Source organism: Trichomycterus rosablanca, chromosome 12 (assembly GCF_030014385.1).
Source record: "Trichomycterus rosablanca isolate fTriRos1 chromosome 12, fTriRos1.hap1, whole genome shotgun sequence".
NCBI classification, from domain to species: Eukaryota; Metazoa; Chordata; class Actinopteri; order Siluriformes; family Trichomycteridae; genus Trichomycterus; species Trichomycterus rosablanca.
In genome coordinates, this window is record NC_085999.1 from 473,253 (window position 1) to 493,070 (window position 19,818).

Here is a 19,818-nt window from a genome sequence, read left to right on the forward strand (position 1 = left end):
TGGGATCCTTAACATAAAGAGAACTTTACCAAATACAGAACGTTAAATAAATACGCTGATCTTTCTTGCTAAATCATGTGGAACGTTGAAGCACCTGCGATGTTGACGAAGAACGTTACGGAGTCATCGGCGGTATCACAGACGTATTCTGCAGAATCGTCAACGGTCGTCTCCGGTATGATGAGTCTCCTGTAAACGCCGTCGACCTCCAGGATGAGGTTGGGGTTCTCCTCCACCTCGAGTCCGTCCCGGTACCAGCGCACGGTGGCGTTGGGTCTGGAGATCTCACAGCTCAGCACCATCCTCTCCGACGTCTGCTGGCACAGTTCCATCTGGGACTGACTGGGGGAAACGATGCGCACCGGAGGTTCTGTAGAAACAACGTACATGATGAGATGAGAGATCACAGGAACAGGAACGTTAGCTTTGCTCGTGTGGAACGTCTTTCATACCCGTTATGCTCAGATGAAAGAATTTTGAGTCGTCGGCCGTGTCGCAGACGTACTCGCCCGAGTCCTCCACCCTGCTGTGGAAGATCTTTAACCTTCTGTAAGGACCTTCAGTTTTAAACCCCATATTTTCACTTTCTTGGAGTTTCTGTCCGTCCTTAAACCAGGTGACTTTTCCATTCGGACGTGAGAGTTCACAGCTCAGGACGATCTCCTCAGGAACGTGCCGGTCGAGGTGGACGTCCTCCTTCGGATAGATGATCATTACCGGAGGCTCTGTGGAGTAAAATGCATAACACTCCTCAAACTAACCGACAACAATCAGGTCTTAACGTCGGTGAAAATGCCTTCTGGACTCCTGAGCATGAATAGCTGTGGCGTTTACCTTTCAACATAACAACAACCCTAATCATAGAGTAAAAACAACACTGCAGTAGCTGCAGATCAAGTCCTGGGTGGGAATATTCTTGGATGTCCCAGCCAAATCCCAAACCTTTAACCTCATAGAACCTCAGAGAAGATCTGAAGCTCACCATGAAATCTGAGAGACATTTGCAGGACCTGCCCTGACTGATGGGGTAAACCGCCTAAATCCAGATGTGCAAAACTTGTAGAGACGAACCAAAAAGTATTAAATAAAGGATCTGAAATCAGTTTCTGAATCCTCTGTGTTACTGCTCCCTAATTTATTTATTAGAGCAAAATTATGTGGACATCTCGACATCAGCTGCATAAACATCCTATTTCAAAACTATGGACATCATGGGGTCGTCTTCCTTCTGAGGCCATAACAGCCCCCACCGTTTTAGGAGAACTTTTCACAATGCAAAGGGCTGTCTGTGGGAATTTGTGCCCATTCAGTCACAAAAGCATTTGTGAGGTCACAGTGTTTGATGAAACAGGGTTAGGGTCATTCCAATCTGTCGACCTACAGATGACCACGTTTTTATTTCATTTTAACTTTAACTTTTTAAAGCAGCGTTAATGCATCGCAAACGCGTGAGTTCGAATCTCAGCTCTGCTATCGACAGGTCGGGCGCCTTTATGTACGATGATTGTCTCGCCTGAGGAAGGAAGGGTCGTTAGGATTCCTCATAACTGCTGTAGTTACGCCCTCTGCTGGCTGATGAATGGTGCTACACAGAGACGGGGGATAACGGAGATCAGTGTGTGACTCTCCATGCGCGATACGGATCTCCAAAAAAAAGTGGTTGGTGCTGCGCACGTGTCGGAGGGGGCGTGTTAGCCACCAATAGAGGTGAAATACCATCAGGGAATCGGATACGACTAAAATGGAAGTTCTTACGTACCTCGTACGTTAACCTTAAATATCAATGCGCTGTCCCCTGCGCGGCACGTATACGTCCCAGCGTCTGAGATCTGGACGGACTGGACGGTCAGGCTGCGGAGGGTGTCTTTAGCCTCCACCGTCACTTTCTCACCGGCTGCCAGCTCGACACCGTCCTTGTACCACTGAGCGACGGCGTCACATCTGGACACCTCGCAGCTCAGGAGAAGATTCTCATGTTCCACGATATTCCTGTGGAGTTCATCTTCTGGGATGTAAACGAATGTCACGGGAGGAGCTGCAGAACAGAAATACGCATCAGACGTTTCATATAGAATATATACGTACACTATACAGTATATGGACAAAAGTATCAGGATGCCCATTCTAATGATGATTCAAGTGTTACAGCCACATCAGTCGCTCACAGGTGGAATTAATCAGTCATATGAAGGAGATGATCCATCATGCCTCCAACTTTGAAGCAACAGTTTAGGAAAGGCTCATTCATGTTCCTGCTGAGCGAGCTCTATAAAGAAGTGAAGAAAAGCTGCACAGAGCCCTGAGCTCAGCCCCACTCAACAGCTCTGGGATGAACCAGAACACTGACTGATCAATCAGCGCCCAGCCACACAACATCAGAGCACAAATTCCCACACACAGACACACTTACTACAGAAGTCTTGTGAGAAGCTTCTAGCTGATATCACACAGACGGTCTCTTTGTTTTAATAGCATCTGTTTTTAGAATGGAACGTTTAATAAGCTTCCGGTCAGGCATCCAAATACTTTTGACCCTATAGTGTATGTATAGATAGATGGACATAAAGCGCCAAATGAAAATAAAATGAAATAGCAGTAATTATAAGCTTTGTTAGGATGCAGTTATGTTAAATATACGAGGGATCTTCAAAGTTTCCCCACTTTTTTTAACTCTATTAAAAATAAAAAAAATAACAGAACAGAACAAACAGAACAGAACCAAACAGAACAGAAGCAAAAGGTGGAGATCAGATGGAGCTAAATCAGGACTATAAGCGTCTCTCAGTCTCCGAGACACGCCCAATTCCTCCTCCTCCACCCTCACCGCTTATAACCACAATATACACGTGAAGAAACTTTTTGAAGATCCCTCGTGATGGACACCAGGCGTTTAACAGAGAACATTAGGATGTTGGAATGTTTAGACCACAAATGATGAATGTTGCTGATAGTCTAATGCAGCCTGAACGATGATGAACTTCTATTAGAAATAAAGACGGGAGCCAGAGAGAAGCAGGATGGATCGATGGTCCAGATGAAGATGTGGATCAGGACCATGGTTGGGATGTTAGTCATGTGACAGGTTCAGATGAGCTTTGCGTGTCACCTGTAACGTCCACATAAAACTGGCGGGTATCATCAGCCGTGTTACAGCTGTACAGCCCGGCGTGGCACGCGGCGGCACACGGGATAACCAGCGTCCTCATGGTGCGCTCCGACCGGATCAAAACCCCCGACCCAGGGAGCAGTCGGGTTCCGTCCTTGTACCACTGGACCGCCGCCGCGGGCTCGGGTAGTTCACACTGGAGAAGGACGGACGAGCCGACGTCAAAGCGCTGGGTCCTCTCGGCCTCGGACACGCCCGTGGGTGTCACTCCCTGAGCTGGGAATATATTTTCATTCATGTGAAAATATCTGAACACAAACGTCCATTATTTTACTGGTGGGTGAGGAGAATGAGAACGAAGATCTGAGTGTAAACAACCACAATTCCAAAAACAGTTGGGACAGTAGGACAAATGACAGCAATGATTTATAAATGTTTAAAGGTTTTATCTGTATATGAGCTCATTCTGAACCTGTAAACTTGATGGTTGCAGCAGATTCAGAAAAGTTGGGACGTGAGGACACTAATAAAGAAAGTGGAAGTTTTTCCTTTAGCTGCTTAACAGTTCAGATTCTCTGTCCTCAAAACAAACCTGTAGTCTAAATCAGGGGTTTTAAAACCTGGGTCTTAACCCTTGAGTGGGTTGCAGAGAAAAATAGTAATAAATAAAATAATAATACATCTTGTAAACCACAGTGCGTCCAGATAACCATTGTTTTTATTTATTTATTCATTTATTAGTCCAGTTACTTATTTATTTATTTTATATTGTGTTTATGCATTTTCTCCTATTTTTCTTCCTTTTTTTTTTGGTGCGTCCAATTGCCCGATTGCGTCACGCTTCCTCTCCACCACTGCCGATCCCCGCTCTGATTTGAGGAGAACGAAGCTAACTCACGCCCCCTCCGACACGTGGGCAGCAGCCGTATGCATTTTGTCACCCACACTAGGCGAGTGCATATCTGCGAATCGGCCTTGTGCACAGAGAGACACACCCTGATCCGCACTCTTTTCCCTGCCCCTGTGCAGACGCCACCTATCAGCCAGCAGAGGTCGCAGCCGCATCAGTCACGAGGAGTCCCTATCCGGCTTACTACCCCACCCCTATATGAACAACATATATATATACAGCCGAATGGCAGAGCTGAGACTCAATACGATGTATTTGAGATCCCAGCTCCGGTTCCAGCGTGTGTTTTTATCGCTGTACCACCTGAGCGGCTTGTCCTTTTTTTTTTAAGTGTACAGCGGTACCTTGAAACTTAACGTCAGTTGGTTCTGGGAGTGGCGTCGAGGTATTTTTTCCCATAGGGATGTATGGGAAACCTGTTAATGCGTCCATGAACTTGTAAAACTGCATATACTTTATTATATAGATATTATATTACACACACACACACACACGTGTATATATATACATATGTATTAATAATACTATTAAAAAAATTTTTTCCATTACCAACAATTTATTCCTGTGGTAAATGTTGTTTACAATCACCAGTCCCCATACCATGCTGTTTATCGTGCGCTTTCATTGTGCAATGATAGCAAAAATGATCAAATATTGAACTTTGAAGTAAAACGGACAACATAAATGTGAACAAAGCGACAGTCGCACACACTTCGAGTTTAAGGTAAAAGTCGAGTTGAAAAGTACAAATGTCTTAACGAAGGGCATCGAGTTTCAAAGATTTCGAGTTTAGGGGACATCGAGTTACAAGGTACCGCTGTATTTTGTTTTGATGCATCGTGGGTCGCGGTAACAATCACAGACAAAATGTGCGTTGCTTGAAAAAAGTTTGAGAAACCCTGGTCTAGATGGCTGTGTGTTCAAATCCCCCATGTCGTTGGCGTACTCCTATAGCATGAAGTAAATTGCGTGAGAGAGCATATATACTGTATATATGAGAAGGAACAAAACGGCTTCTTGCATAAACCTTTACCCACAAAGATTTCTGTTAATATTTTAATAATAATATTATAAGATTCCTTGCAATTATGTTTAGAGAAACATTGATTTTAAACTTTATGTCTATGATTAAGACCCGACCTAATATAAGTGAACCTGATTCGTCCTTACTTATACCCAATCATGTTTTTGATTATTCCACGACTTACGTTGCCCCCGTCCCAACTTTTTAAATACTTTGCAGTCATTAAATGAGGAATCAGCATCTATGATATATGTACAAAAATCAATTAATACAGTAAGTAAGTAAATCATTGCTTTTGTTTTCATGTGCATTTACCCCGTGTCCTGACTAGAATTGGGTTTATAGATGTCATATATTAATATAAATGATTAAATTACTTGAATGAATGAGAGTCTAGATGGTCTCATTTATGGAGTTTATTTTCTTATGAATGATTTCATGCTGATCCTGGTGAGAATGTGAATCTTTTTGATTATTCGTTGACGTGAATGTCATTGTTAACGTGTTATGAAGACAGACAGCGTTCAGTAAACGAGCTGTTATCTGACGTGATGTTAGCTTTGACTGCTTTTGATTACCTGCGACGTCCACCTTGAATTCCATGTGATCGTCGCCGGCCTCACAGCGATACACTCCCGAGTGTCTGGGCTCGGCCGACCGGATGATCAGCGCCCTCAGAGCGCCGTCGGACTGGAACTCGAGGCCGGTCTGTTTCAGGAGCGGCGCTCCGTCTTTGAACCAGAGGACCATGGCAACGGGATCGGAGATCTCACACTGAAGTACCACGGGACATCCGGCTTCGATAAACTTGTTTCTGGCGACTTCTGGAAGGGTGGAGAACCTCACGCTCGGAGCTACGGAGACGTCTGAGGTTCAGAGAAGATTACAAGAGTTTAATCGATGGTAGTGGTTAAGAGTTCAGATTTTATTCAGCTCATCACAAGCACCAGTCGTGTTAGTTGAAGCGTTATTCACAAGCGCTGGTTTTAGGATTAAAAGCAGCTGCGTGATTATAATTAATAGTAAAATATTGGAGCACAGGTTTGTCCAGTTCAGGTTGCAGTGTTGGAAAAGTCACCTTGATGGTCCAGTCTGACTGAGCCAGTATCACCAGCGCTTCCACAGACGTACAGTCCAGTGTCACAAAGCTCTCCTGATTCTACACATAATGGCTCGGAATTTTCATTCTCTGTGGCTGTTTGGATGTTTTCTCCACTTTGCACAGAGACCTCGATGCCATCTTTATACGGGCAAACGTGAGTCTCAGAGTCTGGCGTCTCACAGCTAACAACAATGGGTGGACCTACATCAGCGGCCCTGCTCGTCTCCACCTCTGTAAGGGGTTTGAAACTTAGTGATGGAGCTACAAAGCAGTGAATAGCATAAAGAGAAAGTGTTGGTTTCATAAAGTCACAGACACGGGCTTGTGGTTTCGTTCAAGACGGATGATTTAATTGGATATAAGCTTCAAATTATAACTTATTAGAATATTTACAGCTAATGACCATCAGTGGTAAATAAATATAAAGAATAACAGTTATTTACTTGCATGGCATTATATATACACCGATCAGCCATAACATTAAAACCACCTCCTTGTTTCTACACTCACTGTCCATTTTATCAGCTCCACTTACCATATAGAAGCACTTTGTAGTTCTACAATTACTGACTGTAGTCCATCTGTTTCTCTACATGCTTTGTCAGGACCCCCACAGGACCACCACAGAGCAGGTATTATTTAGGTGGTGGATGATTCTCAGCACTGCAGTGACACTGACATGGTGCTGGTGTGTTAGTGTGTGTTGTGCTGGTATGAGTGGATCAGACACAGCAGCGCTGCTGGAGTTTTTAAATACCGTGTCCACTCACTGTCCTCTCTATTAGACACGCCTACCTAGTTGGTCCACCTTGTAGATGTAAAGTCAGAGACGATCGCTCATCTATTGCTGCTGTTTGAGTCGCTCATCTTCTAGACCTTCATCAGTGGTCACAGGACGCTGCCCACAGGGCGCTGTTGGCTGGATATTTTTGGTTGATGGACGATTCTCAGTCCAGCAGTGACAGTGAGGTGTTTAAAAACTCCAGCAGCACTGCTGTGTCTGATCCACTGATCCACTGCTGAGAATCATTCACCACCTAAATAATACCGGCTCTGTGGTGGTCCTGTGTGGGTCCTGACCATTGAAGAACAGCATGAAAGGGGGCAACAAAGCTCAAAAAAAAATGTAGAGAAACAGATGGACTACAGTCAGTAATTGTAGAACTACAAAGTGCTTCTATATGGTAAGTGGAGCTGATAAAATGAACAGTGAGTGTAGAAACAAGTAGGTGGTTTTAATGTTATGAATGATCAGTGTATATTAGAGTTATGTAATAAAAGACAGTAAACGTATGTATTGATGAAGTCTGCGTATCACCTTTAATCTCCACGTTGAACGTAACTTCGTCCTCGCCGCTCGTGCAGCTATACTCCCCGCTGTGAGACAATTCCGACGAGCTCACAGACAGTTTTCGGATTGTATCTCCGGACGTAATCAAAACTCCGGCCTCAGACGTTAACTCTCGCCCGTCTTTGTACCAGCGGACGCGCCCGGCGGTGTCCGAGACCTGGCATTCCAGGTCGAAGGGTTCCCCAGGTACGCAGGTTCGCTTTCTCTGAGCTTCTGTGACGGGCAGGAAGGTCACGGGTTCGGCTGTGGGCACCAACGGAGAGAGAAACCGTTCTGTTCGTTAGGAAGATAAAATAACGTCTCGTATTGCATAAGAGATTCTGAAGAGAGGTGGTGTAAGAGAGATGGTGGCACGTTAAATGCCTGTAAGAACATGCGGGCGAGTAAAGCAGCGGAGCACAAGAACAGACAAACATGGACAGTGAGAGCACGGACGGGTGTGAGGTTAGCAGCACAAGAGTCAAAAATGATAAATATTAAGAGCAAAAGACATCAGACAATAACGACAAAGACAACAAGATGAAACGTACGTTCTATATTTAATTAAAATGTTCTTTTAATATATTGCTATTGGTCAATTTTATATGCGGATTATTTAACTATTATTTAACACATATTTAAATAAAAATGTGTGAGGTTGAAAATACACCTAAAGGAATGACTTATTGGAGCTTAAATACTTTATGGTTACGGTTAACGATGTAGAAGACACGTCTAGGTGTAAGACGTTTACAAACGGACTTTAGCCTCATTCAGACGACGTTATTAACACACTAGTAGTGAGCGTGTCGGGACTGAAGGGGTTAGTACTGTGATCGGGTGGGTCGAGCTATCAGAGATGATGGATTGAGGAATCACCTGATGGTTCCACAGATATCGGGGCGTCTGCGTTCATGTCCGTGTTCTTGTCCGTGTCCGTGTCCTCCGTCTGACAAGCGTACGCTCCAGTATCGGACGGCTCGTCTGATTTCTCATCATGAGTTCTGACAGCATCCTCGGATTGGCCGACGCTCGGACTGTTTTTAATTCGTTCTTCTGCTTTTACTTCTTCTGGTCGTGCGTAGCGGCCGAGCTGATCTGTAGGGATCAGCCGGCTCTGTGGAACGCCGGTCTCGTCCGTTTCGTTTGAAGGAATTTGATTCCTCTGAGTCTCTGGGAGCGTCGGACTTGGACTCGTCCTCTGTGCAGCTAAAAAGTTCAATTTGGCAGTTTTAATAAAAGCAGGTTTATTTCTGATGGATATTTGAGGTGATGTGAGTGTTTGAATGCTTTTATTATGGTTGTTTCATGCACGGCACTTTAAATACAATAAAAACACCAAACTATTGTTTTGTTTTGTTTTGTTTAGAGAAACAGAATCATTTAGTGTACGGTTGTGATTTTAATGCTCGCTGTTCGTCCTACTTATTCTATCTGCTTTGATTAAGGTTTCTGTTGATTCGAAGCCATGAAACTATGTTTTACCTTTGACATGCACCTTAAATTTTACATGGTCATCCATTGCCTCGCAGTCGTACGCTCCGGTGTGACAGACTTCCGCCGTGGGTACGACCAGCCTCCGTATACAATCCTCAGACTGGATCACTAACCCGTTTTCAGTTCTGAGCTCAATTCCATCCTTAAACCAACGTACCGGAGCGTACGGGTCTGAGACCTCACACTGGAGTACGAGCGGCATGCCGCGCCCGATGCTCTTGGTCCTGGCGCTCTCGGGTAGTGGTGTGAATGTTACAGGTTTAGGTGAAGGTGCTTCAGGTTTGGAGAGATAAAGCCATATCATGAGTTATATAGATGTACAGTGTATCACAAAAGTGAGTACACCCCTCACATTTCTGCAAATATTTCATTATATCTTTTCATGGGACAACACTATAGAAATAAAACTTGGATATAACTTAGAGTAGTCAGTGTACAGCTTGTACAGCAGTGTAGATTTACTGTCTTCTGAAAATAACTCAACACACAGCCATTAATGTCTAAATAGCTGCAACATAAGTGAGTACACCCCACAGTGAACATGTCCAAATTGTGCCCAAAGTGTCAATATTTTGTGTGACCACCATTATTATCCAGCACTGCCTTAACCCTCCTGGGCATGGAATTCACCAGAGCTGCACAGGTCGCTACTGGAATCCTCTTCCACTCCTCCATGATGACATCACGGAGCTGGTGGATGTTAGACACCTTGAACTCCTCCACCTTCCACTTGAGGATGCGCCACAGGTGCTCAATTGGGTTTAGTCCATCACCTTTACCTTCAGCTTCCTCAGCAAGGCAGTTGTCATCTTGGAGGTTGTGTTTGGGGTCGTTATCCTGTTGGAAAACTGCCATGAGGCCCAGTTTTCGAAGGGAGGGGATCATGCTCTGTTTCAGAATGTCACAGTACATGTTGGAATTCATGTTTCCCTCAATGAACCGCAGCTCCCCAGTGCCAGCAACACTCATGCAGCCCAAGACCATGATGCTACCACCACCATGCTTGACTGTAGGCAAGATACAGTTGTCTTGGTACTTCTCACCAGGGCGCCGCCACACATGCTGGACACAATCTGAGCCAAACAAGTTTATCTTGGTCTCGTCAGACCACAGGGCATTCGAGTAATCCATGTTCTTGGACTGCTTGTCTTCAGCAAACTGTTTGCTGGCTTTCTTGTGCGTCAGCTTCCTTCTGGGATGACGACCATGCAGACCGAGTTGATGCAGTGTGCGGCGTATGGTCTGAGCACTGACAGGCTGACCTCCCACGTCTTCAACCTCTGCAGCAATGCTGGCAGCACTCATGTGTCTATTTTTTAAAGCCAACCTCTGGATATGACGCCGAACACGTGGACTCAACTTCTTTGGTCGACCCTGGCGAAGCCTGTTCCGAGTGGAACCTGTCCTGGAAAACCGCTGTATGACCTTGGCCACCATGCTGTAGCTCAGTTTCAGGGTGTTAGCAATCTTCTTATAGCCCAGGCCATCTTTGTGGAGAGCAACAATTCTATTTCTCACAACCTCAGAGAGTTCTTTGCCATGAGGTGCCATGTTGAATATCCAGTGGCCAGTATGAGAGAATTGTACCCAAAACACCAAATTTAACAGCCCTGCTCCGCATTTACACCTGGGACCTTGACACATGACACCAGGGAGGGACAACGACACATTTGGGCACAATTTGGACATGTTCACTGTGGGGTGTACTCACTTATGTTGCCAGCTATTTAGACATTAATGGCTGTGTGTTGAGTTATTTTCAGAAGACAGTAAATCTACACTGCTGTACAAGCTGTACACTGACTACTCTAAGTTATATCCAAGTTTTATTTCTATAGTGTTGTCCCATGAAAAGATATAATGAAATATTTGCAGAAATGTGAGGGGTGTACTCACTTTTGTGATACACTGTATGTTTATATATCAGGAGAGCACAGCAGTCATTACTCGCTTCAGCCTGGTTTACATCTAGAACATTTCAACAACAGTCATGACAGGGTTAGTTGCTTTTTTGTTAGACACAAAGCCTCAAGTCACCTTTTACTCGCTCCTGATAGGTCACCGATCGATCCTTAGTCTCGGCCGCCCGCGCCTCGTTGGGCGGCGTCTTTGGCAATTGGGCGGTTTGTTTTTTTAGGGCGTCGGACGTCACGTTTCTGTCACGTCGCCCGACTAGGGGCGGTTCCTGACGCCCACGGGTTTGGAGCGTACGTTCAGAGATCTCGCTCGGATCTTTGGGGCAGGATGCTTCATCGGGCTCCCGGGGGTAATCCGCTTCGGCGGGCGTCGGCTGCCCTCCCTGGCACGCTGAGACATTCGCCTTTGCAGCTAGAGTGTGTTGAGTTATATAGAGAGAGATCTGCATTACTACTAAAACAACACGCATCGGATCAGACTGACAGGTTAAGGTTGAATTTAGGCTGATTATCTGGTTACAGACTAGTTTAATGCTCCAGGAAAACACCAAACCAACTCGGTTATGTTTTTTAGCTGAATTTAAATCAATTTAGAGATGAAACATGATCTTGTTAGGTGTGAATATTTCATGGATTAAATTAGTTATGTATTTTATGTATAAAGCTAACAGAAACCTCTTTTACCAACCTATAGGTGGAAATCTGCAGGCCATGCAGTATCGTTATCTAGATCTGGATTCTGTTATGAATCAGTTATGGGTTCAGGATGGGAAATAATGGCATTACGTGGTTACGTAGCAAATTCTGAAATGGAATGTACGTCGCTCTCATCATTATTTGCTGAATGATGGAGCTCACTACTTAAATCACCTTGGTGATCCACCTTAATTGCTAAAACGCCGCCGTCCGGGGAGGTCTCTGGTGCCTCGAGGTCTCGTCCGTCTTGGAAGAAGGAGATGAAGTTTAGCGGTTCTGTAAGTTTCTCTTCTTCCACATCGGTGCAGGACGTACGCTGTGTTTTAAAGATCTCGCTCCGGCCGGGTTGAGGATCTGCTGCGACGTTTAAGATTTCGTCATCGATCTGGTTTGCGTCCGACACTTCACTCAGGACTGCGGTGAAGCTCAAGCCTTCGTCATTATTTCTCACACTGTTTGTGAGGGTTTGGACGTTTGTACTGCTCGAGCTCGCCGTTTTTGTCTCGTTTTCTGACATTTCAGAGATTTCTATGTAGCTCAAGCGTTCCTCTTTGGTCTCAGTGCTGGTGAGAGCTGGAAGTGCAAAAACGTTTAAGCTTTCTTCATGGAGAGCGCTCTGCTCCAGCTCTGGAATTACAGAGAAGCTCAAGCTTTTCTCGTTAATACTCTCTGCCACCTCTGGAAGCTCTGGAGCTGTGAAGCTCGCTCTTTCTGGATCGTTCTTGCTCTCAGCCGACTCAGAAACTTCTACAAGATTCAAGCACTCGTTAGAGATGTGCCTCTTTCTCAGCTCTGAAACTTCACGCTCAGTAAAGTCGACGTTTGTCTCTCTGATTCTCTCATTCTCGCTCACCACGTGTCCTCTTGAGATCTTTGCCCTCTCTGTGACCTCCGTTATTCTCTGAATTACCGTACTCGCCTCGCGCTTGAGCAGCTCTGGAACCGCCATGCTGTCGAAGCTCAGATTTGTATCTCCGACCTCGGCGTTCGTCGACTCCACAGGCGCCGTGAAGAATAAAGTTCCCGGTTCCTGAGAGGTCTGGTTCCTTACAATCCCGGGGCGGGATTCAGCTGTGGTTGTGTGATGCGGACAAAGAAAAGTTTCAGTGGGTCTCCACTTTTTAAAAGAAGTGCTGATGATTAATTTCAAGATGTTATGACACATAAAAGAAAATCAAGAGAGACGACCGTATGACGGAGTGGTCTGGAAACACGGCACAGCCAAGCAAACACAGAGAACAGCCAACGTCATCCATCCATCCATCCATCCATCCAATCATTCATTCATCCAATCATTCGTACACATTTCAGCAAACGTTTCATTGGTTTGAATGATGATGATGATGGTTCTGAAAAGCGAGGAGTCAAAGCTATTAGGAATGACGTTTATAAATGTTTGGTTAGGCGGGAAGATTGCAGACCAACCGGACGTCGGATTAAGATTGAGAGATTAGTTCGGGAAGGTGCACGGACTCGGTCTTTAAAAACAGGGTGTCACACACACACCGCCAGGGTTAGTGGTGCAAATCTACTGGGTTAAGTGAGCTTAAGGTGGAGAAGCAATTTGAAATCACCTTTCATATCCAAAGCGCACTGGTCATCACAGCGCTCCCCCCTGTACGCTTCAGAGGGAGACTGTCCGGCTGTCAGGAAAGCCACAAAGAAAACAATAAGCCGACCAGCTTCAACCAGCTTCCCTTGATTAGAAATGATTAGGAATTACTGCAAACTGCAGAGCACCTTTATCCACGTTAACCTGGATGTGATCGTCGGGGGTCCGAGGTCTGTTGGCGTCGTCTCGTTTATCGGATGACTTGATGATTAAACTCCTGATGGACACTTCTGACTTCATTAAAGGTTCGGGCTCAGTGAGGGGTGGATGTAACGTCTTTTTCTCATCTGCAGCATCATGCAGCAAGTCCGAGAGGTTATTCCGTTCGGTACTCGAGACGTGTTCGCTTCCCCCGGTAAACTTTCTCCTCTTAGGTTCGGGGACGTCCGGAGCTTGTGAAGGCGGCGCTACGAACCATCATGGACAAAGACACAAAGACTTTACACAGTCTGTCAGAAGTTAATAAACAATCACACGCGTACTGGCCGTGAGAAGCCGATCATGTGCATGAGTACCACGACTAAGAGCTCACACTGAGCACCAGGGTTAGTCTGCGCACTAAAACGTTAATGACGTTAATGACGTAATGACGGCAAAATATTGAAACAATCACCTTTCTGTCCAACATTAAACCGGATGAGTGGATCATCCTTTCTCAAAGAGTCGTACCATCCGGACTCGGAGGCTTGCGCCGCTTGGACAGCGAGCTTCCTCTTGCTTTCCTTTTTAATATGATCTAGATTTTTAGAGAGGAGATCTACTCCGTCCTCGTACCAACACGCCTCGGCCGGCGGCTCTGAGATTTCACGGCGTGGGTCGGTCGAGTGGTCCGGGTGGTCAACCAGCACTTTCTCCACAACCTCTGGCAAGGTTGAGAACCTCGCTGACGGAGCTTCATGCGGCCGTAGAATATACATAAGATTAATAACCTGGCAGCTAAGAGAGAACCTCCCGTCCTGACTAATCTGATCTCTCAGACCAAAATGCACGTTAGCCTAGTGATGCAAACCAGGTAATAACAGATTCAAACAGGGCGCTATAAGAGGCACGTCCATAGCAGCAGTGCTATGAGACACAGACAATACAACAGGATTTGTTTTTTATTTGTAGTTAGTTTGATTCTAGTTAACGGGAGAGAAAAATGCACTTCAGGTTACTGGATGTACATGCTCATGAATCACCTTTAATATCCACGCTGAAGTGCACCGAGTCGTCGGGCGTCTTGCAGCTGTACAGTCCAGAGTGACTGGGATCGGAAGTCCGGACTACCAGCATCCTGAGCATTCCCTCCGCTCTCATATCCCAGCCGGTATCCGGTCGGATCTCCGCGTTGCCCGCGTACCAGCGCACGCCGGCGGTCGGATCCGACACCTCGCAGCGGAGCTGAAAACTGCTGCCAGCCTCCACGCTTTTGTTCCGGTCGTCTTCGGGGACGGCTGAGAAGCGCACTTGTGCAGCTACGGGCGGCGATTCGTGACAGAATCATAAAGATTTTTTATGCACGTGAAAACGTCAAAACAAACGACATAAATTCACCCGAACGACATTTAAAATCTAGAAAGAGCAGCGTAGAGGAATGAAATCATGAGTGTGGTGGAATCACCTTTGACCTCCACGTGGTACTCCAGAACGTCGTCGTCGGTCGTGCACCTAAACACCCCGGCGTGCGACGCGTCGGCTCTCTGGATGATTAATTTCCGAACGCAGCCCTCAGACACGAGGTCTACTCCAGACTGAACGAGAAATTCCTCCCCGTCCTTTGACCAGCCGACCTCTGCCGAGGGGTCCGATACCTCGCACCGCAGGACGACCACGCCGCCCGCCTCCACGCTCTTTCTCCTCTCGAATTCCGGGAGAGCTGAGAACCTTATAGGTGGAGCTGTAAATATTTAAATGTATTTAATACCTCACTTTTAGAACCCTCGGAATGAAGTGAGGTGTTAAAACCAAATCACCTTTAATTTCCACGTTGAACTGCACGGCGGCGCCCTTCGTCCTGCAGCTGTACACCCCAGAATGGTAAAACTCAGCCTTCTGGACCTCGAGTTCCCTCTTTGCGGCGTCGGATTGAAAGCTCAGTCCGCTCTGTGGTAGAAGTTTGGCTCCGTCTTTGTACCAGAAGACTTGGGCGGTGGGATCGGAGAGCTCACACTGCAGTACGATGGGATTTCCGGCTTCGATTGACTTGTTCCTCTCAGCCACTGGAAGTTCTGTGAACCTCACCGGCGGAGCTGTGGGTGTTTTAATTACTGTGATTTTAGATTTCAGTTTGTTTAATCTTGTGCTCATTAAATTACCATAAAAAAGAACAAAAAAAACCATACAGCGGTACCTTGTAACTCGACGTCCCCTAAACTCCAAATCTTTGAAGTTTGACACCCTTTGTGGAGAAATTTGTACCTTAAACTCAACATGTTCAGCTTTTTTATTATTAAACCTGATCAGTGTGTGAATCTGATCTGAATCTGCATCAGTGTGGAATAAGCGTCAGATCCAGGGTTACAGCTCCACATGTATCTGTGTTTATCTGGATTCTCCTCCCTGTTTCACTTTTAAACTTGTGTTACAGCTCCAGCTTCTGAGAAATGGTGAGAATCAGAATCAGCTTCTCCCAGAGTCTGAAACGCTTCTGGTTGAAAATAAAGCTTAACGTGGTTTAATGTAGTAAAAGAAGGAGACAGGAGCACTAAACTTCTCTTCATTATTACTGCTCATAAGTTCCTCCACTAATCACATTCCTCACTCGCTGTTTTACTACAATAAGTCACGCTAAGTTTTGTGCACCGCCGTCACACTTCATAGGAAATAACGGCACAGCGGCACAAAAGCGGTTTTGTCACTTCTCGTGTGAATGCGCAGGTGCTAAAGGGAATACAGTATTCAAACATCGAGCATCTCCACCATTAAGAAGCATCAGGAAACAATAAAGAAGTCAAACTAAAGTGCAGCTTTTATTGTATTTTATTGATGTGTAACTGTTAGTAATTGTATTTCAGTGTGTTTATATTATATTTGTGTTATCAGAAGGATTTGTCTTTAAAACTCAACCAAGGTACCGCTGTAATTTAAACTCACCTTCGACCTCCACGTTAAACCTGATAACGTCATCGATGGCGTCGCAGCTGTAAACGCCCGAATGCGAAAAATCAGCCGATTGGATGACGATCCTCCTCATGGTTCCTTCTGATTGGATGTGAAGACCCTCCGCCGAGTGCAGCTCTACGCCGTTCTTATACCAGCGGACGGGAGCCTCCGGATCCGACAGCTCGCAGTACAGAACGATGGGGTTGCCGACTTCGGCAAACTTGTTTCGGTCCATCTCGGACAGTGGAGTGAATTTAACTAACGGTGCTGCATCATGAGGGAAATAAACAATACATCAGTACAGTACAGTAAGCATAGCTGGTCAGAGTACCAATGCAGCCCAATGCACGTCCTTACCTTGTATATACAGAGCAGCAGAGTCGCGTATTCCATAAGCGATGAATGTGATCTCTGCTCCGTTGTCGCTGTCTCGAACCCCTCGGATCCGGAGCGATTGGTGTGTACGTGAGCGTCTTATCGAGAAGCGATCGTCATCCTGAATCTGGTTGCCGTTCCAAAACCAGGTGCCTATGACCGAGGCGGACAGCTCGATGGTAAAACAGGCGTCCTGACCCTCCGGCACCAGAGCGTCCTGTAGAGCAGTTTGTATTTTGGCCACTGGTACTGAAAACAATATACATATGGATCGTTTACCATTTGAAAGTCTTAATTTCTGGAATATGGATCAGTCAAAACAGGAGGAATAAAGTTACCCAGATGAACTGCTCGCGGGAACTCCACGTATCCGCTCCTCCCGTACTTGTTGACGCTGCAGATTCGGAACCTGTAGTCGGCCTCGCACGGCACGCTGTCGCCCAGGATCTCCACGGACGTGGCCGAGTCTGTGGTCAGGCACTGCAGCCACTCCTGAGAGCCCATTTCCTGTCTCTCTAGGATGTAACCCGAGGGTGGGTTCTTTCGGCAGTCCTGCGCTGGAACCCAGGACAGGAGGGCTGCGTTCGCTCGCTCCGTGTTGATCTGAACCCCCACGGGAGAGCTAGGTGGGCAGTGTCTGACCGCTGGGAAATGGAAGGACGTGGAATGAAGGAATAAACATTAGATTGTTTGTCCTGAAGAATACAGATAGTACAGACAGTTGCTTTTTAAATCATAACGTTGGCTGCAGACTAGCACAATAATAGAATCACTTTTCCATCAGGACTGTTTTTGATTGTTTTGCTTTTTGCAGTTGCTTTAGTTGCCCAACAGGACAGCAGCATAGTAATAGAACATACAAACTTGTTATACAAAGAACCAAAACCCTCCTGAAGCAAGCTTTGTACATCAGACATCATCTCAAAGCAACTTTACAGCATCCAGAATCGACAGACCAAAAACCCCCGTTGAGCAGCCGAGGGCGACAGTGGCAGGAAAACCTTGAGAGGAACCAAACTCAGCAGGGACCTTCATCCTCCCCGGGTGGCCTGGACTCACTGGTTTAAAAGGGTGGTACAGGTTTACTTAAGAGAACATCCTTGCACCAACACACTGGTCTGTAGGTCTGAGATACCCCAGCATAATTGGGTTATCATGCTCGAGACAGCTGATGGAGCTTTACATGTGCGTGGAAAACATTTCCCATTGACTAAAATGTGAGCCTCAAGATCTTCTACCAAATATTGATTCTTCTACCAAAAAGCCGGTCATGTTCAACCTTGAAAAAAATAAAATAAAGACTCTTAGAAGAGTGAAGAGTAAAACCTACTGGTTTGTAGGACCTAAAGTTGGGTTACAACATGATTAAACCATTGGGCCGTCATCTGCTTCAGCTGTGATGCGTTACCAGAGATTCAAGTGCTCATGGAGTGTTGGAACTGTGCTGTTCACAAAAGCTGAGAGAGGAGATTATTTCATTCAACCAAAAGGTCAAGGGTAAAAGACGATCTCCAAGACCTTGAACATTCCTCGAGACACCATCGGGAGTATTTTCCAGAAGTTCCAAACTTATGGTGCGTCCGACCCCCACCCCTCCACCCCGTTATCGTGAAAGGCTTTCGGGGCGACCTGATGAAGCCTGGGCCAAATTATCACTATATTCATATTTTGGAGATCTCTCTCTCTCTCAGTCTAAGGTCAACGTCAACACCTGACATTCAGATAAATGAACGATTTCTCACCTTTGACTCTTAGTTGAGACGACGTCTTTGATCTTCCCACGTAAAAGGTGACCATGCCAGAATCCTGGGGTGTCGTATTAACAAAAACTAGAATATGAGTCCTGCCAAAGGATTTGAGGATGGTCTGATGAGTCTCTCTGAGCTCTGTTCCATCTTTGTACCAGTGAATGTCCATCTCCTCCTCCTCTACCTCCACACAAAACGCTGCATTCTCACCCTCCAGAACGTCCACCTTCCTGGGCAGCTTCCTCACTATGGTACCTGTCAGGGTGCGAGTGCAGGAATTTCGATTTATTGGATGACGTCTTTGATACCGAACAGCAGAACCAGAACCGGAGTAGTTTGAATCTCAGCTCTAGGAACAGATATTTACCTTTGACAGTTACCTCAGCAATGCTCCGCCCTCCGTCTGGCATCTCGCACAGGTAGATCCCATCGTCATCCACTCCCATGTCTCGAATCGTGAGCCTGCGCTTCGTCCCCCACTCCTCCATCCCGTATTTGGCCCCCGGCTGTAGCCTCCGGTCCTCTAGATACCACGTAATGGGCACCGAGTCCTCGGGCACTTCGCATTCCAGGATGGCCAGGTCCCGCTCCCAGACCTCCAGGTCAATGAGTGGCTGCTTAAATCTCACGGGCGGTTCTGAGATGGTAAAGAAAATATATTTAATAAAGCCTGTAAGTGATGTTTATTCTTTATTTTGCAAGATAACATACAGTATATTCACTAGTGGCCAAAAGTATTCGGACACCAGACTGTGAGCTTGCTGGACGCCTTGTCACGTCCGTGTAATCGTTTTATCTAGAACAACAGTCGCTCTTCTGAGAAGCTTCTCACAAGACTTTGACATGTGTCTGTGTGTGGGAATTTGTGTCCAGCATTTGTATGGCTGGGTGCTGATTGATCAGTCCGTGTTCCGGTTCATCCCAGAGCTGTTGAGTGGGGCTGAGCTCAGGGCTCTGTGCTGGACACTGGAACGTTTCTTGGTTTTTAAACCGAGCTTAGCTTTACATCTTTGTAGAGCTTGTTCATGCTGGAAGAGGACAGGGCTTTCCCTAAACTGTTGCTGCAAAGCTCGCTCATGCTGAAACAGAAAAGGACCTTCCCTAAACTGTTGCTGCAAAGTCGGAAGCACATCATTCCCTTTATATAACTGATTTATTACACCTGTTAATGAATGTTGTGGCTGAAACACATAAATTCAGTCATTAGACGGGGCGTCCCAATACTTTTGTCTATGGAGTGTATTTGATTTTTAAAACAGTATATCACACATATATTATTCTCGTATTAATCAGAGCCACTTTATCGACCTTCCACTTCCTTTTTTAAGTGATTGTAGGGAGTGTTTTGGTGACTGAAGTCCAAGTCTTGGTGGAAAGCTTCACCTCTTTGAGTCACGTCTCTGCTGCTCAACAGCGAC

The 19,818-nt window shown here is 45.9% G+C and overlaps 1 protein-coding gene across 4 annotated transcripts in view; it reads right to left on the bottom strand.

Annotated features, from left to right (window-relative positions):
• The window catches only part of obsl1b (obscurin like cytoskeletal adaptor 1b), a 45,634-nt gene that overhangs the window by 20,639 nt on the left and 5,177 nt on the right, over positions 1 to 19,818 (bottom strand). Inside the window, exons 3-22 of one of the 4 annotated variants that reach the window (XM_063006270.1) lie at positions 18,768 to 19,037; positions 18,395 to 18,655; positions 16,991 to 17,296; positions 16,635 to 16,901; positions 16,269 to 16,544; positions 15,149 to 15,424; positions 14,797 to 15,072; positions 14,375 to 14,650; positions 13,807 to 14,085; positions 13,322 to 13,600; positions 13,156 to 13,224; positions 11,007 to 11,297; positions 8,958 to 9,242; positions 8,352 to 8,681; positions 7,461 to 7,736; positions 6,119 to 6,373; positions 5,619 to 5,906; positions 1,760 to 2,035; positions 453 to 725; positions 95 to 370 (exon numbers count right to left, since the gene is read on the bottom strand). In XM_063006270.1, the coding sequence (XP_062862340.1) occupies positions 95 to 370; positions 453 to 725; positions 1,760 to 2,035; positions 5,619 to 5,906; positions 6,119 to 6,373; positions 7,461 to 7,736; positions 8,352 to 8,681; positions 8,958 to 9,242; positions 11,007 to 11,297; positions 13,156 to 13,224; positions 13,322 to 13,600; positions 13,807 to 14,085; positions 14,375 to 14,650; positions 14,797 to 15,072; positions 15,149 to 15,424; positions 16,269 to 16,544; positions 16,635 to 16,901; positions 16,991 to 17,296; positions 18,395 to 18,655; positions 18,768 to 19,037 (5,385 nt within the window). Of the gene's footprint in view, positions 1 to 94; positions 371 to 452; positions 726 to 1,759; positions 2,036 to 5,618; positions 5,907 to 6,118; positions 6,404 to 7,460; positions 7,737 to 8,351; positions 8,682 to 8,957; positions 9,243 to 11,006; positions 11,298 to 13,155; positions 13,225 to 13,321; positions 13,601 to 13,806; positions 14,086 to 14,374; positions 14,651 to 14,796; positions 15,073 to 15,148; positions 15,425 to 16,268; positions 16,545 to 16,634; positions 16,902 to 16,990; positions 17,297 to 18,394; positions 18,656 to 18,767; positions 19,038 to 19,818 lie in introns of all 4 variants that reach the window. The other 3 variants (XM_063006268.1, XM_063006271.1, XM_063006272.1) reach the window with 3 other exon arrangements.